Genomic DNA, 22,162 nt, shown 5'->3' with positions numbered 1-22,162 from the left:
AGTCCCAGGCGTTCAAAACTAGCAGGCAACTGTAGATTTTAGAAAAGGGGATTGCTCAAATAGAGGCTTGTGTAAGTATTCACCCCCTTCCATTTATGAAATGTAGATTCCCCCCACACTGATCTACACAACATAATCCACACATTCAAGATGAAAGAAACAACCTAGTACAAGCAGTTTAAAAAGTGGCAATCATCTTTTTATTCAACCTTAATATGAACAGTCGAAATGGAGTTTAATATGATATTGAAGGTACTTTTCCATTTGCTTCCCCTGGCTTTTCTTCCAAGTTTCTCGGAGTCATAAAAGATACAAAATTAAAAATGTTTACAACTAGATAGATGGACAACAAATAGCCTAGTCAAAACATTTAATGAAATATGTTCAGGACGGTTCTAAGGTAAACAGTATCATTTATTATTCATATTTTCGTAATCATTTTAATCATCATTATCAATACAACCATTTGTTTCAGCATTTCTCCATCTAAATAAATGGAAGCTTTGGTCACAGAAGGAAAAAAACATTCATATACAGTGCACTTAAAAAAAACCTGGGGAAAAACAAAAAACGTATCAATTTTTTATTTTTATTTTTTATTTTTTAACAATACTTGATAGGCTTACTCTACATTAAGGCAAACATACTGAAGCATTACTTGTCTGTAATGGAAAAAAGAACATAGAACATAACTATGAAATGACTGAAAAACAAAAGTATTAGTACAAATTTAAACAATCATTAGCAGTACAGTGAGAACAAATACAACATGTACAAGGCTTTTAGTGACAATACACTTCAATAATAGTAAGAATGGAAAAAGTAACTGAGCAGCATCACAGAAAAAAGTTTTACTGAAACTATTGGCCTCAAAGATTACACTAAGCAAAATAATAACAAATTATCAATCTGGACAGACATGACGTGATATAGATTGGGAGAAGATTCCCATGGAAAATTATGATTGCTGTTAACAATGAAAAAGTGATTTAACAAAGTTGTAGGTTCTTGTGCTGTGTGGATATTGCAGGTATTCCACTGCGGCTTCCTCACGTTTTAGGGGGGGTTGTGGGTGGAGTTCGGTGTCTCTGGTGATGACTACGAACAGACATCCTGAAAACAAACGGACCCCAGATATGCTCTCTCTTCCATCTTCTCAGTGAAGACCAGACCAAAGCGGGGAAAGCTCTGTACAGTGAACCTTCAGTAAAGACCTAAGTGTCTCCTTTGAGGACCCCGACACAGCTTTGCAATAATTGTAAATTACCCTGTGGAGAAGTAGCGAGAAAGAGGATTAGCCTAAACCTGGTGAAAAATCAGTTTTGAAAGTCTTAATTATTTTATTTAAAAAAAAAAGTAACTAGGCAAGTCAGTTAAAAACAAATTCTTATTTAAAATGACGGCCTACACCGGCCAAACCCGGAAGATACTGGGCCAATTGTGCGCCACCCTATGGGACTCCCAATCACGGCCGGTTGTGATACAGACTTGATAGAATCGCTAATAGACAACCATGTATAATAAAAAATGACCTTAGCATGTTTGAGTTCCAGTTCGGCAAGTTCCACCAAGTTCTTTCTGAAGGCTGCTACTCGTCTCGTCTTGAAGTCTATAAGCTCTATTCCGGAATTGCAGAACATTATCAGGTTCACCCCTCTACATCCCTAATCTGGTTAAGCTTCTCTTACATGCAAAACTTGGGAGTCTGATATAATTTTCAACAGGGAGGGATACTTTTTGGAAAAGTATGAAATGCCTTGAATTATTAATACGGCAAAAAAAAAGGTCCAATGCAGTGGTTTTTATCTCAATATCAAATCATTTCTGGGTAGCAATTAAGTACCTTACCGTGACGGTTTAAAAATTAAAAATGGTCAAAAAGAAACAAAAATAGCTTCTTAACAAAGAGCAATTTCTCAAGCAATAATAAAAATTAAAAATTAAATAAATAAATAAATATATAAAGAAAGTGGATAAAGTACCTTGCTTTGCGGACTCTGAGATTTTCTCAAACTTCTGACAGCACACCTGCTGGCTGGTCTCTGCCTGAAGCACATCTTTGTTCTTTGCCCTGGCTTTGTCCAGAGCTTTGTTTGCATTCTCGTAATCTACCAGGGCCCTCCCTCGTCTATACAATAGATCCTGAAGAACAGCAGATTCCATAGAGCACATTAATACTAACACTACAACACTGTCTGATGAAAATGGTCAGAGAATACCCCTGATAACTGACCAGGGTATCTGAAAACTGACCAGGGTATCTAATCATAATTGATTGATGATTAAGAAAAGCAGGGTCATGTTAGGTACCTTAGCAGCTTGTGACTCCCTGAGATAATACTTCAGTAAGTCGGCAAGTTTCAGGTCCTCATCTGCAGCCACTCGAGCCTCTATTTTCTGTAGAGGAAGGGACAGCAGCAGAAACTTGTGAACTTTAGACAAGATCTACATTGTGACCAATCACCACCGGTCACCACAGGTCTAGTTTTTGGCTATAATGTATATAGTTATTGATCATAGCCTATGCTTCGGTGTTCATAGCTGGTACACAACAAATTGACAAAATTGCGTCATACATAGAATACAATATTAAAGAGAAATCCTCGTACCCGTGTTTTCTCAAACAGCTCAGAGACTTTCAAGAAAAATCTGGAAAACAGTAAGTTGCATTTGAGTTACTATAGTTTCTAGATTATATTTTTGAGTTATTGTAGATTGTTGGCAGCAGACAATGTATGGAGAGAAAAGGGGAAACTCTTTGCATACTTGCACACATCTGTGGAGTCCTGGGTTCCTAAAGTGTACAGTGTGGAGGCGATTCTATTGATATCATCTGCAGCATCTTCAACAGAGGAACTCGCATTAGATCACATTACATTTCAAATAACAGCTCAACCCCCATACTCACACACACACAGATGGTCGGTCAATCATGTACAAAATATATCAATAAAAATGCAAGCAAACATCTTTCAGAAAATAACCTACAATGATAAAACATCTGCAGCAAGACAATTTCAAATACGCAGGAGTCACTTTTCAAACACAGTATCATTTTTTAATGCTGTGGAAATTAGGTTACATACAGACATAGTAGTTCCTACACAAAGCTGCGGACATGACAGATGTATTGTCTGATTCTTGGGAATGACAGAGGACTAGATTTCTGAGGGGAATTTGTTTCCTGAAGCTGTCAAATTAGGATTTAGGTGTGAAAAAACTGGCAGAACATTTTTTTTTCAAAAGACTAAAAGGGAACCTCATGGCTCTTACCTATTAAGATATAACATTTTTGAATATGGCTACGAAAAAACCAGGTAATTTACAAGTTATTGTGCTCAGCCAAAACATTTTTTAGGAACATGACAAAGTTTAGAATTGAGTCGGCTGTCATCCCCAACATTTTAAGACCGACTGACCCAACTACAAATAACCAAACAACTTACCCATTTCCATATTTGTCAGCGAATTAATATGAAACAGAAAATAGACTTAAAATACAACGCACACCACAAGCACAAACAGGCTGATTTCCACAAACATTAAAACGTGATACCAAAGTGACTCACCAACAGTTCACAGCAAAAACGTCATTTCAATACATTAAATTGGAATTACTCAAATCAATCTCATTCTCAATAACTGATTAATATCCATTTATACAGCAGAAAGCTTACCTAGCACGTGAAGATTATGAGACAGTGAGGAGACTTACTTTTGTGAGACCTGATCATTCTATCAGATTTGGAGGAGGCATCTTTGACACGATTATGGTACTCTAAAAGGAATGTCTTCTCATGCTCAAAGAAATCATCTACATCCTGAAATCCAAAAGACAATGTCAAACTTTATACACATACTAACTGTTAAAGACTAAATACAAATCTGAAGATACAGATTTTGACAACTGCATTTATACAAAATGTGAGCACCATTCATGATGCTAAACAATGTTTTTCAACCAATGCGTAAGTCGCAAAATAATTATTTTGTGATTTCATTCAAATATAAAACTCAAAGCAAGTTCAATCCCCATTTACTTGGCTGAATGGATTTACATAGAAAAGAGTGAAGGAATGGTTTACACAGAAAAGCAAACCCAACTCACCTTCACCCCTGCCACTAACACGCCGTCTGCTGACTTCACCACATTCTTGAAGAAATCTTCCATCTTCTCCCGCTTGTTTTTGCCTCGGACACTCAGCTGTGAACAAAAGAGGTCAAATAAGGACAAACTGACAATGATAAAACTAAGACAAGGTAAGGAAATGGAATATGTTTTCAGGCACATTCGACTAGCCTTTTGAGTTATCTAAAGTTAAAAGAAACAAGAGAGAGAGAGAGAGAGAGAGAGAGCTTGTCTAATAACATTTCCACAGCTACAATCGTCACCAAAATACAGTCAGGTTAAAAATGATTGGCACCCTTCATAAAGATTAGTAAAAAAGACTGTATTAAATCCCTTGCATGGATAACGGCACTGAGCCTTTTTCTAAAATGTTGTAAGATTAGAGTACATTGGGAGGTAACTTAGACCATTCCTCCATACAGAATCTTTCCAGATCCTTGATATCCTTCTACTGAGCGTATGGACTGCCCTCCTCAGTTCAAACCACTGTTTTCAATGGGATTCAAGTCCAGAGACAGATACCCATTGCAAAATGTTGATTTGTGAATTTTGCTGTGTGTTTGGGGTTATTGGCTTGCGGGAAGATCCATTTTCTGCCTACTAGCAGAGACAGACAGATTTTTGGCTAAAATGTCCTGGTACTGGGTGTTCTCCAAACGGCTTCTATCTTCAAGGCCATCAGACTGTTAAATAGCCATCACTAGCCGGCTACCACCCGGTTGCTCAACCCTGCATCTTAGAGTCCTGCTTCCCTATATACATAGACATGGAATCACTGGTCACTTTAATAATAGAACACTAGTCACTTTAATAATGTTTACATACTGCTTTACTCATCTCTTATGTACAGTTGAAGTCGGAAGTTTACATACACCTTAGCCAAATACATTTAAACTCAGTTTCACAATTCTGACATTTAATACTAGTAAAAATTCCCTGTCTTAGGTTAGTTAGGATCACCACTTTATTTTAAGAATGTGAAATGTCAGAATAATAGTAGAGAGATTTATTTCACCTTTTCTTTCATCACATTTCCAGTGGGTCAGAAGTTTACATATACTCAATTAGTATTTGGTAGCATTGCCTTTAAATTGTTGAACTTGGGTCAAACATTTCAGGTAGCCTTCCACAAGCTTCCCACAATAAGTTGGGTGAATTTTGGCCCATTCCTCCTGACAGAGCTGGTGTAACGGAGTCAGGTTTGTAGGCTTCCTTGCTCGCACACGCTTTTTCAGTTCTGCCACAAATTTTCTATGGGATTGAGGTCATGGCTTTGTGATGGCCACTCCAATACCTTTACTTCGTTGTCCTTAAGCCATGTTGCCACAACTTTAGAAGTATGCTTGGGTCATTGTCCATTTGGAAGACCCATTTGCGACGTTTCTGACTGATGTCTTGAGATGTTGCTTCAATATATCCACATAATTCTCCGTCTTCATGATGCCATCTATTTTGTGAAGTGCACCAGTCCTCCTGCAGCAAAGCACCCCCACAACATGATGCTGCCACCCCCGTGTTTCACAGTTGGGATGGTGTTCTTCAGCTTGCAAGCATCCCCCTTTTTCCTCCAAACATAACAATGGTCATTATGGCCAAACAGTTCTATTTTTGTTTCATCAGACTAGAGGACATTTCTCCAAAAAGTGCAATCTTTGTCCCCATGTGCAGTTGCAAACCGAAGTCTGTCTTTTTTATGGTGGTTTTGGAGCAGTGGCTTTTTCCTTGCTGAGCGGCCTTTCAGGTTATGTCGATATAGGACTCGTTTTACTGTGGATATAGATACTTTTTGTACCCGTTTCCTCCAGCATCTTCACAAGGTCCTTTGCTGTTGTTCTGGGATTGATTTGTACTTTTCGCAACCAAGCATGTTCATCTCTAGGAGACAGAACGTATCTCCTTCCTGAGCGGTATGACAGCTGCGTGGTCCCATGGTGTTTGTACAGATGAACGTGGTACCTTCAGGTGTTTGGAAATTGCTCCCAAGGATGAACCAGACTTGTGGAGGTCTACAATTGTTTTTCTGAGGTCTTTTCTGGTTTCTTTTGATTTTCCCATGATGTCAAGCAAAGAAACAGAGTTTAAAGGTAAGCCTTGAAATACATCCACAGGTACACCTTCAATTGACTCAAATTATGTCAATTACCCAATCAGAAGCTTCTAAAGCCATTACATATTTTTCTGGAATTTTCCAATCTGTTTAAATGCACAGTCAACTTAGTGTATGTAATCTGACCCACTGGAACTGTGATACAGTAAATTATAAGTGAAATGTTCTGTCTGTAACAAGTTGTTGGAAAAATTACTTGTGTCATGCACAAAATAGATGTCCTAACCGACTTGCCAAAACTATAGTTAGTTAACAAGACATTTGTGGAGTGGTTGAAAAAAAATTGTTTTAATGACTCCAACCTAAGTGTATGTAAACTTACGACTTCAACTGTATATACTGTATTCTATTCTACTATATTTTAGTCAATGCCACTCCGACATTGCCCGTCCTAATATTTATAAATTCCATTATTTTACTTTTAGATGTGTGCATTGTTGTGAACTGTTAAGATACTACTGCACTGTTGGAGCTAGGAACAGAAGCATTTCGCTACACCCGCAATACCATCCGCTAAATATGTGTATGCGACCAATAAAATTGGATTTGAATTAATGATGATGTCGTTGACCTTAAAAAGCGCTCCATGACCAGTGGAAGCAAAATAGCCCCATAAACTAAAAGATCCACCACCATATTGTGCAGTTGGTATGGGGTTCTTTTCCACATATGCATCCTTCTTTCGACACCAAACCCACCCCTGGTGTGCATGGCCATAGAGCTCTATTTTCATGTCATCTGATCATAGCACCAGTTTTAATCCAAGTGCCAATGCTGTTTAGAAAACTCCAGGCATTTTACATTTGTTGGATGAATTGAAAATAGAGCTCTTGGGCCACGCCCACCGGTGGTGGGTTTGGTGTTCACAAACCGCTCGCCCATATGACAACATATATGTGGTCTGCGGCTGTGAGGCCGGTTGGATGTACCGCCAAAATCTCTAAAACAATGTTGATGGCGGCGTATGGTAAAGAAATTAACATTCAATTCTCTGGCAACAGCTCTGGTGGACATTGAAACATCTGTGCATGGTGTTGTGTGACAAAACTACACATTTTATTGTCTCTAGCACAAGGTGCACCTGTGTAATGACCATGCTGTTTAATCAGCTTGTTAATCATGCCACACCTGTCAGGTGAATGGATTATCTTGGCAAAGGATAAATGCTTACTAACAGGGATGTAAACAAATTTGTGTTTTATTTTTTTGGAGAAATAAGCTTTTTGTGAGCATGGCACATTTCTGGGATCTTTTATTTCAGTTCATGAAACATGGGACCAACGCTTTACATGTTGTGTTTCCATTTTTGTTCATTGTACATGCTTTTACTGTTTGGTTCTCCTCTGTGTCTTTCCCACTTAAACACCCACACACTCAGCAACACACAGCCCCCAAATGCCACCCCCTTCCATTTTAACTGTTGGATTTTCAAATACAAACAACCAGAGATCTCAACCAAATAAACACTTGAGAGAACCAATCAATGCACACATCAAAACCACAAAGAAATGGTTAATTGACCACAAAATCAACATTTTGCAATGGCCATCTCAGTCTCCGGACTTGAATCCCTTTCAAAACCGGTGGTTTAAATTGCAGAGCGCAGTCCATAAGCACAGATAAAATATCAAGGATCTGTATGGAGGAATGATCTAAGATCCCTTCCAATGTGTTCTCCAATCACATCAAACATGTCAGAAAAAGGCTCAGTGCAGTTATCCTCGCAAGGGGAGGGTGCCAGAGTATTGATGTTGCTGCTACCGTCTCTTATGACCGAAAAGAGCTTCTGGATATCAGAACATTGATGACGCACCTCGAACTGGACAAAGATTTTTTATTTAATAAGTCAGACGAGAAGGATATACTGCTTCTCCGAGACCTGGCCCAAATCCCTGTCACTCGCGTGAAGAAAAGACGGAAATACAGGTGGTGGAGATTGTGGTGCCTTGTGAGAAATCGTCGGTGAGTGGGCAACCCGCCTCTACCATCCGTTCTATCTACCAGCGTGCAATCACTGGAAAATAAACTGGAGGATCTCCGTTCGAAATCATCCTACCAACGGGACATTAAAAACTGTAATATGTTTCACCAAGTCGTGGATGAATGACGACACTGATAATATAGAGCTGGCTGGGTTTTCCGTGCATCAGCAGGACAGAACAGCTAAGTCTGGTAAGATAAGGGATGGAGGTGTGTGTCCATTTGTCAATAACACCTGGTGCGTGATGTCTAATATTAAAGAAGTCTCAAGGTATTGCACGCCTGAGGTAGTGTACCTCATGATAAACTGTAGACCACACTATCTACCAAGAGAGTTTTCACCTATATTATTTGTAGCCATCCCTTTTACACCAAACCGATGCTGGCACTGAGACCAAACTCAATGAGCTGTATAAGGCTATAAGCAATCAAGAAAATGCTCATCCAGAAGCGGCGCTCCTAGTGGCCGGGGACTTCAATGCAGGTAAACTTTAATCCATTCTACCTCATTTCTACCAGCATGTCACATGTGCAATCAGAGAAAAAAAAAACTCTAGACCACCTTTACTCCACACACAGAAACGTATACAAAGCTCTCACTCACCCTCCATTTGGCAAATCTGACCATAATTCTATTCTCCTGATTCATGCTTACAAGCAAAAACTAAAACTAAAGCAGGAAGTACCAGTGACCCGCTCAATACAGAAGTGGTCAGGTGACGCGGATGCTACACTACAGGACTGTTTTGCAAGCACAGACTGGAATAAGTTCTGGGATTCATCCTAAGGCATTGAGGAGTATACCACCTCAATCACCAGCTTCATCAATAAGTGCATCGACGACGTCGTCCCCACAGTGACCGTGCGTACATATCCAAACCAGAAGCCATGGATTACAGGCAACATCCGCACCTAGCTAAAGTCTAAAGCTGCCGCTTTCAAGCAGCGGAACACTAATCCGGACGCTTTTAAGAAATCCTGCTATGCCCTCAAACAGGCAAAGCGTCAATACAGGACTAAGATTGAATCATATTACACCGGCTCTGATGCTTGTCAGATGTGACAGGGCTGGCAAACGATTATGGACTAGAAAGGGAAACCCAGCCACGAGCCTACCAGATGAGCTAAATGCCTTTTATGTTCGCGTCGAGGCAAGCAACACTGAAGCATGCATGAGCACCAGCTGTTCCAGACTACTGTGTGATCACGCTCTCCGATGTGAGCAAGACCTTTAAAACAGGTAAACATTCACAAGGCCGCGGGGCCAGACGGATTACTAGGATGTGTACTCTGAGCATGCGCAGACCAACTGGCAAGTGTCTTCACTGACATTTTCAACCTCTCCCTGACCGAGTCTGTAATACCTACATGTTTTAAGCAGACCACCATAGTCACTGTGCCCAAGAAAGTGAAGGTAACCGCCCCGTAGCACTCACATTGGTAGCCATGAAGTGCTTTGAAAGGCTAGTCATCAACACCCTCATCCAGGAAACTCTAGACCCACTCACATACTACCCCAACAGATCCATAGATGACGCAATCTCAATCGCACTCCACACTGCCCTTTCCCACCTGGACAAAAGGAACACCTACAGTACCAGTCAAAAGTTTGGACATGCCTACTCATTCTAGGGTTTTCTTTATTTTTTTACATTGTAGAATAATAGTGAAGACATCGAAACTCCTTCAAGACGATTGGAAAAGCATTCCAGGTGAAGCTGGTTGAGAGAATGCCAAGTGTGCAAAGCTGTCATCAAGGCAAAGGGTGCCTGCTTTGAAGAATCTCAAATATAAAATATATTTTGATTTGTTTAACACTTTTTTTGTTACTTTTTTTGTTACTACATGATTCCATGTGTTATTTATCTATTATTCTACAATGTAGGGAAAAAAACTTGAATGAGTAGATGTGTCCAAACTTTAGACTGGTACTGTATGTGAGAATGCTTTTATTGACTACAGCTCAACATTCAACACCATAGTGCCCACAAAGTTAATCACTAAGCTAAGGATCCTGGGACAAAACACCTTCCTCTGAAACTGGACCCTGGACTTCCTGACGGGCTGCCCCCAGGTGGTAAGGGTAGGCAACAACACATCTGCCACACTGATCCTCAACACTGGGGCTCCTTAGGGGTGCGTGCTTAGTCCCATCCTGTTCAAACTCGACTGCGTGGCCAAGCACGACTCCAACACCAACAGTAAGTCTGCTGACAACACAAAAGCTCACCACACAACAATCACCGACAACGATAAGACTATAGGGAGGTCAGACACCTGACAGTGTGGTGAGCAAGACAAAGGAGCTGATTGTGGACTACAGGAAAAGGAGGGCTGAACAGGCCCCCATTAACATCGACAAGGCTGTAGTGGAGCGGGTCCGGAGCTTCAAGTTCCTTGGTGTCCACATCACCAACAAACTATCACGGTCCAAACACACCAAGACAGTCGTGAAGTGGGCACGGCAACACCATTTCCCCCTCAGGAGACTGAAAAGATTTGGCATAGGTCCCCAGATCCTTCAAAAGTTCTACATCTGCACCATCGAGAGCATCCTGACCAGTTGCATCACCACCTGGTATGGCAACTGCTCGGCATCCGACCGTAAGGCGCTACACATGGTTGGGCGTACGGCCCAGTACATCACTGGGGCCAAGCTTCCTGCCATCCAAGACCTATATACTAGGCGGTGTCAGAGGAAGGCCAGAAAAATTGTCCAGTCACCCAAGTCATAGTTCTCTCTGCTACTGCATGGTAAGCGGTACTGAAGCTCCAAGCTCCAAAAGGCTCCTTAACAGCTTCTGTTAAGCTAAGACTGCTGAACAATTAACTATTTACATTGACACCCCCCCACCCCTGGTTTTACACTGCTGCTACGTGCTGTTTATTATCTATGCATAGTCACCTTACCCCAGCACATTGACTCGGTACTGGTACCCCCTGTATATAGCCTCGTTATTGTTATTTTATTGTGTTACTTTATATTTTAAAAATGTACCTTATTTATTAAGTAAATATTTTCTGAACGATTTCTTGAGTTAAGGGCTTGTAAGTAAGCATTTCACATTAAGGTATTCGGCTCATGTGACAAATACAATTTAATTTGATTTGTATTAGTTTAAAATAACGTAATTTCAAAAACATTGGAGCATACAATATAGCTCAGTATTTGTATTATTTATTTTAAACAGTCTTTTTGACTCATCTTTATCAAGGGAGACACTACTTTTGGACCTGACTGAAAATCTAAATCCTAAATTGGTAATCTCAACCCCACTTACGTCTTGGTTGTACTCTAAAAAGACATGGAAGTTCATGTCTTTCCTTAAGACAGGATGGGCAGCCACACGGCAAAGAAACACTTCATGCATCGCCACGGTCTTCTTGAAGATAGCCAAGTATTCGCTGAAACACAGATATAGCCAAGGTATGAACCAATGGCATTCAGTGCATCCAAGTATCCCAACCAAACCACTATACTGAAACACAAAAGCAATGTACGAGCAACATGGGTCGTGTCAAGTAGGCACGGAAGGTTATAAAACAGAGAGCATGAAATGAGGTTGTACTATCCTAACTTTTTGTTTTATGTGACCTAATGAACATGAACTCACGCTTCAAGTTCCTGTTTCATTTTGGTGAACTCTTCCTTGGTCATGGAACCTTCACCTTCCCCCAGTTTCTGTAACTTCTCTCTGGAGGCATCGAAGTCAGGTCTTGGTGGGGCAGGGGGAATCTACAATTCAACAAATCACAGTTAAATCAGCGGTTTCTTGGAAATGAACATCAAGCTAAGTTCATTACTCCATGACACCAGACAGTTTTAATGAGAAAGGGAATTGACAATGAATAATTTTGTTGTTTCCTAAAACCCTGAAGTTTATAAGCCAATCCTAAAAGCCAAAACAGTCATCTCCCAAATCGCACCCTATTCCCATATAGTGCACAACTTGTCAAAAGTAGTGCACTATATAGGTAATAGGGTGCCATTTGGGGGGGGGGGGGGCAGAGTACCCTGGATGGGTCTCAGTACTTACAATGTAGCCTGCATACTCCTCATTCTCCACGAAAGAGTCATGGAGCCAGATGAACTCCTCATGCTGCCTCACCACTGAAAACTCATTCTGCTTGAAGTTAGGAAGAGTGCTCTGGAAGGTAAAATCAGACGAATCAGACGTCAGTCATAGAACAGAATAGAGCATTTCTTTTTTTTTTTAAAGGGGAAAAACTCAGATGATCTGGACACATTGATGATCACAATGATCATCTAAAGACAGTGACTAAAACCCTTTGAATCATAAATGAATTCCTTCCTTCACAAGAGTCCTTGAAACATTATAAAAGCAGCCGTAAAAACAAATAAACCCATGACATGAGGTTACACTTTGACAGTGACAGGAAATGAATGACTATTGGAATTCTCTCTGCATAGAAAATGAAGTGGAGTGGAGTGCCATCATGCAGTTTCTTAACCTTAGATCTTCATTTGCGTTCCATGAAATCAACAAAGCTGATTTTGCAATACACGCACACTTATTTTCAGAAGACAACATGAATGTGGAGATAAGATGACTGCTGAGGAGGAACATAATTGCAAGTCATGTGACATGAGTCTTGATTCATACAGCCATAAAAATGCACATGATTGGCCTTTCATTTGCCAAGTGCCAGGGCAAACAGGAATAAATAGACAGGTAGCTAAACTCTCTTACCTTAGTATGGACAGTAAACTTAACCTTGTCCCGCTCACTCAACGCATCAGAAATGTCCACTTGAAGTGTTGCATCAGTTTGGAGGTCAACATTGACTGCCCTAGGCTGCAAAATATTGTAACGGATATTGTATTGTATTTAGTGATGAGAAAATTAGAAAATCACCATTCCCCAATAGCTGGCTCTGTCAAATAACATCTTGGCTAGTCTGATTAATCAGGCTGTAAAACAAAATTATTTGGTATATACAGCCTGACACGAATGCCTGAAAATGAATATTTACATGATTTACAAGCCAGAATGTTAAATTAAATGTTATATAAACTTACTCTACCGGTTGTCTGTGCGCCTTGTGTGTAGATTGCTGCTCAAAATTTTAGACAGAATATCCACAGGAAAGTATTGTTTACACAACTTTAGAGAGAGCCGGTAGGTATATGGTTCAGAATGCCAAATGAAACCAGGCAACGCTCATCACCTGGCCAATACCATCCCTATAGTGAAGCATGGTGGTGGCAGCATCATGCTGTGGAGATGTTTTTCAGAGGCAGGGACTGGGAGACTAGTCAAGGTCAAGATTACAGAGGGAAAGATCCTTGATGAAAACCTGCTCCAGAGCGGGGCGAAGGTTCACCTTCCAACAGGACAACGACCCTAAGCACACAGCCAAAACAACGCAGGAGTGGCTTCGGGACAAGTCTCAATTTCCTTAAGTGGCCCAGCCAGAGCCCAGACTTGAACCCGATTTAATATCTCTGGAGAGACCTGAACATAGCTGTGCAGCAATGCTCCTCATCCAACCTGACAGAGCTTGAGACGATCTGCAGAGAAGAATTGGAGAAGCTCCCCAAATACAGGTGTGCCAAGCTCATACCCAAGAAGACTCGAGGCTGTAATCGCTGTCAAAGGTGCTTTTACAAAGTACTGAGTAAATGGTCTGAATACTTATGTAAATGTGATATTTCAAAAACCTGTTTTTGCTTTGTCATTATGGGGTATCGTGTGTAGACTGGTGAGGTAAAAAAACGATTGAATCCATTTCAGAATAAGGCTGTAACGTAACTAAATGTGAAAAAGATCAAGGGATCTGAATACTTTCCAAATGCACTGTAAAAAGGTAGAAATATGCAATATCTTTCTTATGCATATTTTGGTATTATTCTACACATGGACTATTATTGTAATGAGCTCCGCCTCTAAACAAGACCATATTTGGTTGGTCCAGATCAGACCAAATCTGAAATAATAATCCATGGACGTACGGTGTTGGTCGGTGCTCAGTGGGTCAGGATACCTGTTACAGTAGATGGAAAGAGGGTTGGTGGTAGGTGCAGTTGGAGCAGGGAGAGGTGACATTAACGAGAGAGGGAGGGGTTGTCCAGAATGTTTTCACTGTCCTTATTTGACCACCAGATTACGGAAAGAGGATGAAAAAAAAAACTTGAGCTGAACATAACAGGATGCCAGTGGAAGGGAGGACAGCAGCAGTTCACCTAACTGTGGTTTGTAACTACTATGATTTTTCCATTGTAGCCAATTCAATTGCAGCAATTCCGTTCTGTTTAAATCACTTAATAATTCATGATCAAACGTGACATCAGTAAAAACACTAAATTGGTAGATCTAACTTGAATTGTTATTTCTGTGAACTTTCATTATCCTCCCTCATGAGGAAGAGAAATGAATAAATATCTTAAAGATGTGGGTTTTGGTAACGGAATTACAAAGTAGAAGGCAATTTTTCTTACACTACTGTTCAAAGGTTTGGGGTCGCTTAGAAATGTCCTTGTTTTTGAAAGAAAAGCACAACATCAAATTGATCAGAAATACAGTGTAGACATTGTTAATGTTGTAAATGACTTGTAGCTGGAAACGGCAGATTTTTTCACGGAATATCTTCATAGGCGGACAGAGGCCCATTATCAGCAACCATCACTCCTGTGTTCTAATGGCACATTGTGTTAGCTAAACCAAGTTTATCATTTTAAAAGAGAATTGATCATTAGAAAACCCGTTTGCAATTATGTTAGCACAGCTGAAAACTGTTGTCCTGGTTAAAGAAGCAATAAAACTGGCCTTCTTTAGAAAAGTTGAGTATCTGGAGAATCAGCATTTGTGGGTTCGATTACATGCTCAAAATGGCCAGGAACAAAGAACTTTCTTCTGAACCTAGTCAGTCTATTCTTGTTCTGATAAATGAAGGCTATTCCATGCAAGAAATTGCTGAAGATCTCATACAACGCTGGGTACTACTCCCTTCACAGAACAGCGCAAACTGGCCCTAACCAGAATAGAAAGAGGAGTGGGAGGTCCCGGTGCACAACTGAGCAAGAGGACAAGTACATTAGAGTGTCTAGTTTGAGAAACAGATGCCTCACAAGTACTCAACTTGCAGCTTCATTAAATAGTACCCGCAAAACACCAGTCTCAACGTCAACAGTGAAGAGGCGACTCCGGGATGCTGGCCTTCTAGGCAGAGTTGCAAAGAAAAAGCCGTATCTCAGACTGGCCAATAAAAAGAAAAGATTAAGATGGGCAAAATAACATAGACACTGGACAGAGGAACTCTGCCTAGAAGGCCAGCAACCCGGAGTCACCTCTTCACTGTGTTTTACTTTTCTTTCAAAAACAAGGACATTTCTAAGTGACCCCAAACTATTGAACGGTAGTGTACATTAAGAAAAGTAATTCTCCAAAACGAAATACAAGTGTTCATATTAGTAGGCAGGGGTCTTAACTTTAACATGATTGTGTTTTTAATATCGTTTAAGACTTTCTGTTAGACGTTTTCTAAGACCGTTTCCGATCTGTTTGACCAGAAATCAAAGCCTTTGCTTATTCCTAATTTTTAGGATGGAAAATGGTTTACAGATTTATATATGCCTTAATATCTCAAAAATATAGTCTCTTGACTTTCATTTGACATCCTCCTATGAACTTAACATGTTGGAGATCATACATCTTTTTAGATGGAAATGCAAATTTATATTGGATATTCGGTCTCCTCTCGTCAATAGCTATTGAACCAAGCAAGCCATGACAATATAAATATGCACCGAGTGTAGAAAACATTATGAACACCTGCTCTTTCCATGACATAGACTGACCAGGCGAATCCAGGTGAAAGCTATGATCCCTTATTGATGTCACTTGTTAAATCCACTTCAAATCAGTGTAGATGAAGGGGAGGACACAGGTTAAAGAAGGATTTTTAAGCGTTGAGACAATTGAGACATGGATTGTGTATGTGTGCCATTTAGAGGGTGAATGGGCAAGAAAATATGTAAGTGCCTTTGAACGGGTTATGGTGGTAGGTCCCAGATGCACTGGTTTGTGTCAAGAACTGCAACGCTGCTGGGTTTCTCACACTCAACAGATTCCTGTGTGTATCAAGAATGGACCACCACTCAAAGGTCATCCAGCCAACTTAACAACTGTGGAAAGCACTGGAGTCAACATGGGCCAGCATCCCTGTTTAACACTTTTGACACCTTGTAGAGTCAATGCCCTGACAACTTGAGGCTGTTCTTCCATATGAATAAGGTGTTCTTAATGATTTGTTGACTCCAAGACAGACCCCTTGACTTTTTCCACATTTTGTTAAGTTAAAGCCTTATTCTAAAATTGCTTAAATATGCTATTTTCCTCAGCAATCTACACAGAATACCCTATAATGACAAAGTGAAAACAGTTTAGGAATTTTAGCAAATGTATTAAAAACAGAAATAGCTTATTTACACAAGTATCAGACCCTTTGCTGTGAGACTGGGAATTGAGTGCAGGTGTCCTGTTTCCATTGATCCTTGAGATGTTTCTACAACTTGATTAGAGTCCACCTGTGGTAAATTAAATTAATTGGACATGATTTGGAAAGGCCCACATCTGTTTATATAAGGTCCTACAGTTGACAGTGCATGTCAGAGCAAAAAGCAAGCCATGAGGTAAAAGGAATTGTTCGTAGAGGTCCGAGACAGGATTGTGTCGAGGCACAGATCTGGGGAAGGGTACCAAAACATTTTTGCAGCATTGAAGTTCCCGAAAAACACAGTGGCCTCCATCATTCTTAAATTAAAGAAGTTTGGAACCACTAAGACTCTTCCTAGAGCTGGCCGCCTGGCCAAAATGAGCAATCGGAGGAGAAGGGCCTTGGTCAGGGAGGTGACCAAGAAACTGATGGTCACTCTGACAGAGCTCTAGAGTTCCTCTGTGGAGATGGGAGACACTTTCAGAAGGACAACCATCTCCGCACCACTCCACCAATCAGGCCTTTATGGTACAGTGGCCAGACGGAAGCCACTCCTCAGGAAAAGGCACATGACAGCCCGCTTGGAGTTTGCCAAAAGACACAAAGACTCTCAGGCCATGAAAAACAAGATTCTCTGATCTGATGAAACCAAGATTGCCCTCTTCGGCCAGAATGCCAAGTGTCACGTCTGGAAGAAACCTGGCACAATCCCTACAGTGAAGCATGGTGGTGGCAGCATCATGCTGTGTGGATGTTTTTCAGCAGCAGGGACTGGGAGACTAGTCAGGATCGAGGCAAAGATGAACGGAGCAAAGTACAGGGGGTCCTGAGCACTCTGGAGCAGGTTCTCAGACTAGGGCGAAGGTTCACCTTCCAGCAGAGTAACAACCCTAAGCACAAAGCCAAGACAACACAGGAGTTGCTTCGGGACAAGTCTCTGGATGTCCTTGAGTGGCCCAGCCAGAGCCCGGACTTGAACCCGATCTAACATCTATGGAGAGACCTGAAAATAGCTGTGCAGCAACCCTCCCAATCCAACATGACAGAGCTTGTGAGGATCTGTAGAGAAGAATGGGAGAAACTCCCCAAATACAGGTGTGCCGAGCTTGTAGCGTCATACCCAAGAAGACTCGATGCTGTAAATCGCTGCCAAAGGTGCTTCAACAAAGTACTGAGCAAAGGGTCTGAATACTTATGTAAATGAGTATTTAGTTTTGTATTTGTAGCTAACGGTAGCTAGCTATTCAACAAATTTGACGTCTGTTGTTAGCCACGGATGTCACCTGTCTAACAGCTGATCAGATCATGCAATAAGGAATTACTGCAGAATACCAATAATACAAATAGCTACCAAAGGTGCTTCAACAAAGTACTGAGTAAAGGGTCTGAATACTTCCAGTACCAGTCAAAAGTTGACACACCTACTCATTCAAGGGTTTTTCTTTATTTTTACATTGTAGAATAATAGTGAAGACATCAAAACTATAAAATAACACATAGAATCATGTAGTAACCAAAAAATGTTAAATGAAAATATATTTATATTTGAGAATCTTCAAAGTAGCCACCCTTTGGCTTGATGACAGCTTTGTACACTCTTGGCATTCTCTCAACCAGCTTCACCTGGAATGCTTGAGATCCCACATATGCTGAGCACTTGTTGGCTGCTTTTCCTTTACTCTGCGGTCCAACACATCCCAAACCATCTCAATTGGGTTGAGGTCAGGTGATTGTGGAGGCCAGGTCACCTGATGCAGCACTCCATCACTGTCCTTCTTGGTCAAATAGCCCTTACACAGCCTGGAGGTGTCTTGGGTCATTGTCCTGTTGAGAAACTAATGCTAGTCCCACTAAGCGCAAACCTTGATGGGATGGCGTATCGCTGCAGAATGATAATGAACTTATCCTCTGCAGCAGAGGTAACTCTGGGTCTTCCTTTCCTGTGGCGGTCCTCATGAAAGCCAGTTTCATCATAGGGCTTAATCGTTTTTACAACAGTACTTGAAGAAAATGTTTAAGTTCTTGAAATTTTCCGAATTGACTGACCTTCATGTCTTAAAGTAATGATGAACTGTCGTTTCTCTTTGCTTTTTTGAGCTGTTCTTGCCATCATATAGACTTGGTCATTTACCAAATAGGAGTACCTTCTGTATACCACACTTACCTTGTTACAACACAACTGGTTGGCTCAAACGCATTAAGGCACACCTTGTAATTGAAATGCATTCCAGGTGACTACCTCATGAAGCTAGTTGAGAGAATACCAAGAGTGTGCAAAGCTGTCAGAGGCAAAGGGTGGCTACTTTGAAGAAACTCAAATAAAAATCTATTTTGATTTGTTTAACACTTTTTTGGTTACTACATGATTCCATGTGTTATTTCATAGTTTTGATATCTTCACTGTTATTCTACAATATAGAAAATAGTAAAAATAAAGAAAAACTCTTCAATGAGTAGGTGTGTTCAAACTTTTGACTGGTACTGTATGTAAATGTGATATTTCAGTTTTGCATTTGTAATAAATGTGAAAACATGTTTTTTAAACTATTATTGTTTTTTTATTTATGGGGTATTGTGTGTAGATTGATGAGGGGGAAAAACAATTCAATACATTTTTAGAATAAGCCTATAACGTAACAAAATGTGGAAAAAGTCAAGGGGTCTGAATACTTTTCGAAGGCACTGTATATGAATTGGATTTCAATCTTAAGAAAAATCTCAAATTCACACAAAAAAAGGTATCGCTTGTTCTTCATCCTCCCCTGGTTAAGAACAAAAAAAATTCATGTCATGGCACGCTTGGATCAATAGCTATTGACGAGAGAAAACCGAATATCCAATAAAACGAACTTTACCTCCGTGCCAAACCAAACCATATACCTACCGGCTCTCTAAGGAGTTAGGTACACAATGCTTTATTCGTCTTAACTTTTGAGCAGCTGAAGGACAAACCGCACAGACAACCGGTAAGTTTCAATGTGATTTTATTCAACATTCTGGCTTATAGGGAACATTTACATGATTTTCTAGGCATTAGTGTCGAGCTGTATACAAATTAATTGTGTATTACAGCCTGATTAATCAGACTATGTATTGGCTTACTAGCCAACTCAGAAGCTGTGCACGCCCTAACCAATTCATAGATGCTAACTACCTTTAGTGCCTATGGATGAAGGTATCTTCTTCCCGGGGACTTTTGTTAAGAGCCCCCGAGGCATGCTCTAAACATGAACACGTATCGCTTGCGGTATGGTTTTGGAAACATATCTTTCATATCAGCAAGAACTAATAATAATAAAAAAAATTACGAAAAGTTCAATTACTACACACCTTTAATAGGGTTGGGATTAGTGTTCCCACACGGCCATATCTCCATGTTACAGCGCATGTTTAAGGAAAGACAAGCGGGAGCAGGCGACCACCTCTGCTAGTTAGCTATTTTGCATGCTCCGAACACCTGTGTGAAACGGAAGAAGGCCGCCAGAAACTTGTTGTAGCTGAAAAATACTGTCGGCTGCAACTGTGATAAAGCCGGCTAAAACAGTGTACACAGTTAGTGTAGATTTTGCATGTGTGAAAATACCATTATGAAAAAGATTGCAGTCAGTATAACGGCACTATACTTCAATTACTGCATCCAAAATACCACAGTTGACTGCACTTTCAAAACGGCAATATTTTTTGGTAAGGGTTTGATGTGATATGAAAGTAAAGAGCATTATGTTTCTAGAACCGTATCGCAATTGATAATCGATTCACGTTTAGATGGAGTTTTTAGCTGTCAGAGCCGGTCTACCTTTGAAAATAACATAAGGTGTGACACTAACAAAGTATGAGTAAGTAACTTTACATTATTGGGCTATGCACTTCCTAGCATTAGCTAGCAGGCTAGCCTGCAAAACAATAGCAGGAATCTAATAAATGTGCATAGGTATATGGGTCTGTTACTAGTTAGCAATGGCAATATAGTTATTCATACAGTGAGCAGTTAAAATAAGCTTATGTTCATTGTTAACAAACGGTAACTAACGTTAGTTAGCTAGCTAATGGATTGTAACAGTTGCCAGCTAACTGGCCAGCTAGTTGGAAGTCAACTGACTCCCGATGTGGTCAAGCTGGCTAGCTTAGCTAACAGTAGCTAGCCATTCAACAAATTTGACGTCTGTTAGCCACGGCTTTCACTTGTCTAACAGCTGATCAAATCGTGCAATAAGGAATTACTGCAGAATACAAATAATATAAATAGCTGATCGAACTGTTAAGATCAAAATACAAATAAGATAAATATTTGTATTTTAAATCAAAGAAGAAAAAAAACTTACTCCTCTGTCCTCCTCGGAGAGGAAATCGGGACCATCGTCCAGCCCTTCTTGCTAGGTAAACAAAATACGGCGTCACAGGACATGCATTAGCCACATTAACTTTCAATGGGCAAATCATCGTTTATTGATGAATGTGTCAGATGATTGCACATATAAAACAATAAGTTGCGCTAGCTAGCTAGAGTAAATTGTGTATAACACCTACCATCATGGCTGCTGCGGGTGGAATAGTGAGGAAGTCTTGTGACGGTGGGATCTGAGAAGGTGGAGCCAAAGTCAGTAAATAGTGTGGAGGAGCTTTCAATTCAAACTTTCAAGTGGGGCCAAGAGTAGTCACTTCACTAGTACTACTAGGCTCTTCCAAATATTTTACTCTCACAATTTCATCCCAACACATTCACAAAACTATTAAAAAGGTTTAAACATTGTCTATACCCTTCATGGATAGATCCATCGAAGTGGGTTATTTGTCCTTTGGGGGTTAGATTTGCATTTGCAGCACAAACCACCCATTTGTGACCTTGGTTAATTCTCTGAATCTGTAGGTAAGCTATCATGTGATCTAGATGAGCCCATTGATTAAGAATCAACAGCAAAAGGCTTTCCATAATTATTTGAATTGCATTACTTTTTCCCTAATTCTCCTCCATTCAAACAGGTCGTCAGGTGTATTAAGAGGGTTTATTGTAGTCTTTCGTCAGTGTGGTACATTACAATAGCTCATATATATCAATTGACCTAATATACTGTACTGTATTTTGTAAAAATAGAATTGAATAGACATAAATCTTCTGGCTACTGATCTGCCTCTCTACCTACCACCCCGCAGAATATGAACTGAACAATGTGTGTTGGTTAGAAACATCAATCTGACAGTCCAGAACAGCTGACACCAAATTATATCAGTTCTGTTGTGTTTGTTATAGAAGAAGCTGGGTGTGGGAAGGGGGAAAACAGAATCAAAGAGCTATACTCTGTCTTAAGCGAAGGGGGAAAGAGGCTTGTACTGGACCCTGTCCGCACACTTGAAGGCCGCGTTGAGACAATGAATTATCCGTGACCCAAGCCCTGCTCAGATAATCCCTACCATTGTGTCGCTGAGTTGTCGTAGTGCTGCTGCAAATGTACATTGTCCCAGGGGTGTCAGCAGTCAATGTAAGTAACCTA

General features: G+C 40.4%; 1 protein-coding gene across 2 annotated transcripts; it reads right to left on the bottom strand.

Moving 5' to 3' along the window:
* Positions 1 to 177: 177 nt before the first annotated feature.
* LOC109894332 (sorting nexin-6-like) lies at positions 178 to 21,281 on the bottom strand. Of its 2 annotated transcripts, XM_020487747.2 has the most exons (14): positions 21,201 to 21,281; positions 20,996 to 21,046; positions 12,929 to 13,033; positions 12,254 to 12,364; positions 11,831 to 11,952; positions 11,498 to 11,621; positions 4,109 to 4,204; positions 3,716 to 3,821; positions 2,767 to 2,842; positions 2,610 to 2,649; positions 2,311 to 2,397; positions 1,983 to 2,142; positions 1,533 to 1,618; positions 178 to 1,268 (listed from the first exon to the last, which is right to left on the bottom strand). In XM_020487747.2, the coding sequence occupies exons 1-14, from the start codon at positions 21,204 to 21,206 to the stop codon at positions 1,215 to 1,217; spliced, it is 1,224 nt and encodes a 407-aa protein (XP_020343336.1). In that variant the 5' UTR covers positions 21,207 to 21,281; the 3' UTR covers positions 178 to 1,214. The 2 variants fall into 2 exon arrangements, with proteins under 2 accessions (XP_020343336.1, XP_031684557.1); XM_031828697.1 differs by lacking the exons at positions 20,996 to 21,046; positions 21,201 to 21,281 and adding an exon at positions 20,004 to 20,945 and having other exon boundaries at positions 394 to 1,268.
* Positions 21,282 to 22,162: the final 881 nt, after the last annotated feature.

Source organism: Oncorhynchus kisutch, linkage group LG7 (assembly GCF_002021735.2).
Source record: "Oncorhynchus kisutch isolate 150728-3 linkage group LG7, Okis_V2, whole genome shotgun sequence".
Lineage (NCBI taxonomy): Eukaryota > Metazoa > Chordata > Actinopteri > Salmoniformes > Salmonidae > Oncorhynchus > Oncorhynchus kisutch.
This window is presented reverse-complemented; position numbering and strand designations above follow the sequence as displayed.